General features: G+C 34.6%; 1 protein-coding gene across 8 annotated transcripts in view; it reads right to left on the bottom strand.

Annotated features, from left to right (window-relative positions):
- Positions 1 to 8497, bottom strand: part of FOXP2 (forkhead box P2) — a 406115-nt gene that overhangs the window by 112632 nt on the left and 284986 nt on the right. For 6 of the 8 annotated variants that reach the window (XM_027880938.1, XM_027880943.1, XM_027880940.1 and 3 more), the window contains one exon: positions 5435 to 5524. In XM_027880938.1, coding sequence (XP_027736739.1) covers positions 5435 to 5524 — 90 coding nt within the window. Of the gene's footprint in view, positions 1 to 5434; positions 5527 to 8497 lie in introns of those variants that run through there. The other 2 variants (XM_027880945.1, XM_027880944.1) reach the window with 2 other exon arrangements.

Genomic DNA, 8497 nt, shown 5'->3' with positions numbered 1-8497 from the left:
AAGCTTGAACATGCCTATTTCTCCTTTCCCTTCCCCCTACACCTTACCTAAAAATAACTCCTTGCCTTCTCTCCATCTCTTGGCGTTAACCTTCTCTTTAGAATGGGTATCACTGATGCAAATTTCTGCACCTTAGAGGATAACTGCATACTCTTCCTAACAGACTTATAAGGGAAAATGGGACTTACGGTTTTCAGGCAGCTATCTTCCAAATTTAATTTACCCCAAGCCTCAATATTTGCTTATATGTAGGCCACACATTTCCTCCAGAATTATACTCAAGAGGGAGAAAGACTGTTTATCACTCCATATTAAGCATTTCGATCTTTCTAAATCAGTGCTTTCTACCATGTACAAAATCCTCCTACTTCTTATGCTTAGCAGCATCCATTAGATAAACAGAAATATGTAGCACACAGTTTTGGAAAGACAGTTATAGAACAGATTTATTTCTATTTTTGTTAAATGCAATGCAAAGAAAACTCTCTAAGTTACATCCACAACAATTTTTTGCTGTTTTTAAAATCAGTGTTTTTATACTGACATTACACAGGCATGGTTGAAGTCTATGTACATTAAATTGGAGGATATAATTTAAAAGCAGTGAGTTTTGCTTCTTTTTTTCCACATTCTCTATTTCTTATCTCTATCAACTCCTTACATATGTTTAAAAAAGTAACTAAAAATTACAATATAAATTATATGTTTGCTTATTTATTATATGAAATGAATTTTAAATTCAGACCCATATCGATGACCAAACTAGAAGAGAGTAAAGCAAGGAGAGTAAGTTAAAAGAGACTATGAATATCTTTTCATCCTAAATTTTCATGCTAAATTTTTGCATTTTCAGTATCTTTAAAAACAAGAGGTCCTTCTGATACTATGAACTAATGCAATAAACATTAAGTAATTAAACTTAAGTGTATACTTACTTTTCCCAAATTTTACCAAATGATTACACTTCAGTGAAGTGCTCATGCTAAATAAACAAAGCTTACCATAACAACTCAACACTCCATACAGCGTGATATTTATACAACAGGCTTGGTACACACTGAGCTTAACCCTTTGATTCCAGGAGTCATGATTTCATGACATGCCATCCTCTTACAGAATGCATTAGTATGATGTTGAAACAAATCTCCTAGCCTGAAGGAAAAAAAAACTTAACCAATTCATGGGGCAGAAGATAATTACCTATTTATTCTAATTGAAGTCTGACTGTATGAAAATAAGCTACTGCTCTAGTAGTAGCTTACTTAGAGACACTATAGGGAATAGAAATACATAGGCTTTTCATAGCTCTTAGAGCAAATATGTGTCCAAATCACGATGCTATGCAGACAAAAACAGTATGTGTATCATGGACAGATTAGTCTAAGCATCGATTGCCTACCTGGAAGGGAAATAATTGCAATGCTGTACACAAACACCCTTCTGTGGCAGAAAATTGACAGCATTTGCCTTTGGGTTATTCTTGTGTTCTGCAAGGTTCTTGAAGTACCACAAGTTTCACTCATGACTGTAAATGTAACACAAAAAGAACGCTCCCAATTTAAAACTCAAGCTAGATGACAATGGGTTCCTCAGTGGCCACAAGGATGGTGACTTTCTGCTCTAGGATAATGATCTACAGGTTCTAAGAGCCAAATTGACATTTTACCAGTTATGCCTAATATGGAAATTTGGTGATAAGGAGAGAAATCCTTGAAAGTGATCAGATGAACACTATCACAGAATCTTCACGAAAGAAAAATATTCTGAAACAAAAAACAGTACTTCAAAAATCTTAACCTTACTACTGCAATGTTTTGCTGGATGCACAGTAAAGAAGTAAATGCTATTATCTCATCATATGCAGGTTAATATTATCCTCAACTCTCATCACAAACTCTCTGTAGCTATTTTGCAATATGTCATTAATCAATGTATGTACTAATTGGATGCATTCAATTGGTGCATCAGTGTAATGAATGGCATATATAAACATGTTTCAAATACATTTATTCGGATATCTATATATGAAAGTAAAATCACTACCACAACTGGTACTCAAGCTTGTCAAAAGGGATGTTTTTCTTCTTCTGTTTTACATAAGACATGCTAATGGTTACGCCATCTGCAGTGTGAAACCCAGACAAATGCAAATCAAAGTAATAGTAGATCAAGACAAGTGTCTATTTAAAACTGTAGTTTTTGCAGGTATTCTGTTAACTCGCAATCTAAATATAAACCTCCTGTCCCTGAATACATAGGATAACTACTAGATAAGGGTAACTTTTGCATCAGAAACCAAAACAAAAACATCTTCCAGTACAACATTACACTTTTATAATAGATCACATAGTTAGCAGTAAATTTATAAAGGTTTTCCGTGAGAACACAAAAGACAAATTATTCTAGGAAAATCCCAGCAGTTCCTCTAACACCATCCCCTCTGTAAAGCACAGTAGAACATGACGACTTACCCAACACCCTTTTTTTGCAAAGTTGAGGACACAAATTTGAAGGTTTCTTCAATCAGCTTTCAACTTGCTGATTAGCTAGTAGGTGCTGTAAGTCACTAAAATACTTGACGCATTATGGAATAACAGAGAGAACATACATAAAAGCATCATATGCTACTCCCCCCCGCCAAAAAAAAAAAAAGATGGTCACTAAAATAAGTACTGTGGTTTTTTCCCCCTCTTTGGCATGTGGAACAATAGAGTGGTTTACATTAAAATATAGGGCACAAGAGATGAAATGGCAAGGCTTATCTAATACCCAAATTTGCCAGCAGATGTGTGAGCTAGTTTTAAATGTTCTATTACATTTTTACTAGGTTTATAAATCTGTTCTAATATATCTCCAGTTGCCAGATTAGTAAATTGCTCTGAAGTAGAGGAAATTAGATACACACTAATTTTAAAGTACTGTAAAATATTGGGAGATGTCTGTTTTCTTAAGCACAAACACAAGTATTTTTCGTCTTATAAACCTCTATTTTTGTCTTATGAACCTTGCACACATTTAGCAATTCCTACTGCTAGAATATTTTGGCTAAAACTGCCATTAAATTTGGCACAGTAAATCAATAAGGCTATACAACTTTATGACCCATATTACAGTATTTGGTCAAACAGGAAACATGCTCAAAACATAAATTTCCACTTAATAATGAATAATGAACAGTAAAAGACAGAAACAGAAGTGCTCCAAGGACTCATTTTCAAAACCTTTATACATCCTTTTCACTAAAGAACAAAATTAAAATGGAGTTCGTGCTCATACCTGAATTTACATGGTATTTGATACATAAACCAAAGTCTGGGAGCAAATTCCATTTCCTTCTCCTTTAAAAATGAACCAAAGAAGTGTTCAAGGCCAATAAGAGGTACTGTGCACACACTGATAATAGAAGAATAATTTGGAAACATGAGCAGTAATCTACGCTTTAGAGAGCATGTAACAATTCTGAAAATAAAATTATTTTCTTTATTTTCTTCCTCATGAGTGTAACTCCTGAGATGCTGACTCCGCCTGGGAAACAAGTGATGCAGTACATCTCTACAATACACCAACCCATGGCATTTAAAGGCATCAGGCAAAGGTTAGTGCTTTGGGAGCATGAAAGCACAAGACTCCCTCTCCTCGTCTCATCATCCTCTGGGTTCTGTATGTGACTGCCTTTTGTTTCCAAACATGGTTTTCTACCCTTTCATCAATGCCTACCACAAACAGTGCACCTCTAGACTTCTTCAGTCTTGAAAACGAGGTTTAAGAATGGGTGGAGAATGTGAACAGAGAAGTCTGTAGCTCCTGAACTGCTCTGGTTTACAAGGTATAGGATTTGAGTAAGATCACTGGGAAATATATACTGGGAAAACAACACTATTTTTGCCTGTTTCATATACTTTTCTTAGTGTTTTGTGTAATCCAGTTTAGAGATATGATATAGGGCAAGATGGATCTTGTACACTTCTGGTACAGCCAATGTTATCTTTCAGAACAAGGAGGTGGCAGAATAAACTACTTTCACAGTATTTATTAAATCAACCATTTCCACTACTCAACCAATTCAAGATCACCAATTCTGTTTCTAAAAACTTTAAAAAACTATGTAGTTCATAAACTTCTGCTTTTATGGCTACTCTTCTTGAGTGCCTTTAGTGTAGAAGATACTTGATACAAAGCAAAGTCAAGGGTGAAGAGTGGAAAGCTGAGAAGGTCCTGGGACTCAGCCTTTGGACTGGACTAAAACTACAGTATACCAGGATGCCAACACAAGATGTTTTCATTTTTTCCACTTTCTTTAGTCATATTCCTAAGTTCTTGTTTGGTTCTGAGCAAGTAAATACAACTTTAGAAGTATATTTGAAGAAGGCTGATTGGGAATGTGGAACTGTTTGCTGGGCCCAACATTGCTCGACCAAGTTTTACAAAGAAAAGGAGACAATGTGAATAACATACAAAAAGTGCACAAGTGAACGAATTTCACAACATCTCCCTGGTGGAGAAAAAGATAAATTCTAGTGCCTGGAGTCCTCCATTATGCACGACAAAAACTAAAAATGAGATAAAAAATCCTACTCCATCAGAAAACAGGGGAAGACCCAGGAGAATAAAGGCTCACCCAGAAAAATAGATGTGAGGAAGAGAATGATAGGATTTTTTTTAATTTTTCTGAATAAAATAGAACTGTCTGCAACAAAATGTAATTCAGCAGTTAAACACTCATATTTTGTCTATATGCAAGAGAGAACAAGTTTTGTCAGCAGAATGCAACTTCATATGGAACTCTCAATTAGAAATAAATGAGTTAATACCATACAAAAGTCTCACTCAGATAAAATTTTCCCAGACTAAAACTCTCTTTATATTTTTACTAATAATACATTTTAAATAATTATTCATCAACAGGACTTCTATTCTATTGTGAACACAATCTGAAGCCCAACAACGTCTTAGTGTAAAACTCAGTGACATATATTTTTTTCTAAAATGTCAGAAGCAGCCCTTCCATAATTTCATGTAGTTGTGTTGTTAAGTTTCTGAGCACTTCTCTGTTTGCTACAGATATAGTACCAAGTAATTATTAAGGTTTTTTTCCCCCCCAAGATTCTGTTTTACTCTTATTCTTAACACATTTTTACAATTTAATCCATGTATGTATAAAAGTCACATACCAATTCTATGTCCATAAAAAATTAATGTATACCACAGCAACTGAACTGAATCTCAGACCTTTTAAGCATCTGTAGTCACAAAAGGCCTTTGTAACCTATAGCGGATTTTTTCTGTGAAGTCAGCAGCAAGAAGCCTGTAACCTCCAGTATGTGAATAAGCACATGCATAGTATTACAGTACAGGAATTGGCACACATCCCTTACGTGTGAGCAAGCACTCTTCCCTGAGATTAAGGCCCCAAAATCAAGGATTCTTTACTAACCTGCAGCGGTCTCTGTTTCTCACTGCCCTTAGGAGATTTCAGTCCACTTGTCTGTTGCTGTAAAAGCAGCTGCCTTGCTGCCTGGAGTGCCTAAAAGTAAAAAAAAAAAAGGCAAATAAATTTGACCAGTTCCTAGAAAGAAATGAGTTACTCATTGCTAATGTTAGGTAAAAGTCCAAGTGAACAAACATAATCCCCTCCTATTTGATTTGTATTTGCTAGATTTCAGACTTCAGGGTTTTTTTTTTACTTAAAACATTAAAAAAAATATTCTGAAAGTACATATATAAGACTTCCCTAGAATTTATGGATGTACATGAAATCCTGCAGGAAATAAAGTTAATTTGTTTGAAGTGCTTGAAGAGGAAAAATCATAAACTGCATCAATAGCCTCATTTCCACAAGGAACTTGTCTTTGAGTGTTCAACTAAAATGCCCACTCCCTTGCAAATTATCATTCAATTTGCATTTTCATATTACAATTTGAAGTAAAAGCAAGTAGACTTCAAGTGTTACCAGAAGCTGTAATTAAATTTGACAAATCAACATCAGATTATCTTGAAAGTGAATTAATAAGGATATTCATTGAAGATTAAAAACACTTTTTGTACTTACAATTCAAGGAGAAACCTCTCATTTGATAAAAAAAAAGAGTGCAGTTTTAATGCCAAATAAAAATGAGTGGTTTTAATTTGCATTCTTAGGAAAATCAGAGAACAAAGAAATTACTACTCAACCAACCAGATCGGGCTCAGGGATGACAGTATCCCAATCAAAATAGATGATGTTTTCATTTATTTTACGTTTTCATTCCAACTCAGCAAAATACAGTTAAACATATGAAATGTAAACAAACATTCCACTTACCCAAAAAATGCTGATCTATACTATTTTTCCCCTATAAAATTATATTTAAATGTCAAATGTTATAAAGTAGTATTTATTTATAAATAAAAAAATATTTAAAATATTTCCACTGAAACTACCTGGAGAACTCATTTTATTCCCCTTTATAAAATCAGCTCAGTAAATAGCAGTTACAGCTTTACAATACATCACACTATTATCTATGTTTTTAAAACCCACTGTAGATGGAATATACTGCAATAAATGCCATTTGATCAATGTTCCCTAAAATAATAAAGATTCTCAACTGATAAAGGAAGGTACTATTTTGATTAGACTCAAATGAGCTGGTTTTTAAGATAGTTTCTAGTATCCATGACAACAGTTGCTTTGACAAGATGTGCATATGGCATTACACTGCCAGCTGGTGTGAACAATGTTTGAACTACTGCATTGAGATGCTGAGCAAACAGAAAAAGTTGCCACGTCTTAACCCTCAGGGAAGGCAGTCATCCCCTGATCAATTATGAAAAGACAGAGAGAGGGCTGCTACAGTCTGGCTCCAAGCAAGTTTTCTGAGAAGGCAGGCAGACATAGAAAACCAAAGTAAACAAAGTGAATGCACTAGCACCATCTCCTAACAACATTGATTCATCTCCCCATAGAAGGCTCTGGTACGAAGTTTGCAGAACAGACTTTTAACATTTGAAGACATTCCCACAACAATCCCCATATTGTTTCATCAAATTCTCAAGTAATTACAGGTCAGCTTTACAAAGACTATACATTTCTCTAAACCTAAGCAATGAGAGGCACAGAATTATCTTCTCTCCACCAAAAATAAACAAAAGTTAGCATATTTCAAAGTGCACTTGAAATAATTTGTTACCAAGGAACCACTGGATGCACTCTTTCTTATGTGAATAGCATGATTTCTCCTGCACTCCTAGTTCTTGAGCAGATCCTAAAGGCCAATCCTCCTTTGCCTGAGATCAGACATAAATATATTATTGATTTCAGGGGCACCAGGATTTGGTCCCAATGTCTTTCAGTTGTTTAAGCACAAAACACAGATAAAAGGCAGAAACAGAAGATCTGTGGCAAATTTATAATCTTTCTCAATTTTCAGAGCTCTCTGAAAGAAGAAAAACTACTGCATTCCTGAATTATGGGAGACTGTAGAGGAAAACCAACCTCGCTGCTTGGTGTAATACTGCCAGAAGAACCAAAGAAGAGATCTGGAGTTACAGAAAATGGAAAACCCCCATTATAATAATAATTTTTCATTTCTGGCAGTCAAAGAAAACTGACTGAATGGCCTTAATCTGGAAAAGAAATTGTAATGATATAATGCTGGTGTATACTTGCAAATAAGTGGAACATTCGGCAAGTTGTTTCAGCATCCAAATCTTCCTTAGCACCAAAGTCCTTTCATGTCAATACAATAAAACAAGCAAGCAGGCATCTGGTAAAGCTGTCCATTTTCAGTACTTGAAAATTAGAGAATTATAGTCTGCTGTAGCTTAGACTTAAGCTAGACAGTACAATTTCAAATTGTGGGTAGCATACTCCCGTGGAATCAGACTAAGAAAGCATGACTTCCTACAGCTAACTACAAAAAGAGTCACACTTCATGAAAAAGCAAGGCAGCACAACAGGATATGCTTGCATAAAAGGCTCTACTACTTAAACTATTTTGATTCATATGTGCTGGTTGGGATATCTCTAAAGGAGTAAAGGCTTATCTTTTAATACAGAATGTCTTATAAATGATGACTACCTGAATACTTCAGTGATCTTATTGTGGCAGTTTAGATTATTGTAAACACAGGAGATAGAAGAAGAACAGAAAACAATTTCAAGAGATCAGAGATGATTTAAAACTCATAAGGAGAAATCACTGTCAGCCTTTGTTCTTAGAGAAGTCATCATATGGTACTTTTTTCTCCCATTGTGCTGCTTAACTTTACATTTTGCTACTTAGTAAACAACCTCCCAGAAACACACTGTTAATTTCAAAGCATTATTACTGACATTATTCATAACTGAAGATTATGAAATTATAAAACATTAGTTCTACTAATTCATTTGCTGCTATTAAATCTTAGCAAATACATCGATAACTTGAAAATATCTTTCAAAATTCATAAACATCTAAACTTCAAGTAAACACACATCCTATGTATCATTTATAAAATTCTGCGAACTAATTTGATA

Source organism: Empidonax traillii, unplaced genomic scaffold, assembly GCF_003031625.1.
Source record: "Empidonax traillii isolate 1590-97213 ecotype Southwest subspecies unplaced genomic scaffold, ASM303162v1 scaffold80:size1517328, whole genome shotgun sequence".
Taxonomy (NCBI): Eukaryota; Metazoa; Chordata; class Aves; order Passeriformes; family Tyrannidae; genus Empidonax; species Empidonax traillii.
Note: the sequence above shows the minus strand (reverse complement) of the source record. Positions and strands in the feature narration are given on the sequence as shown.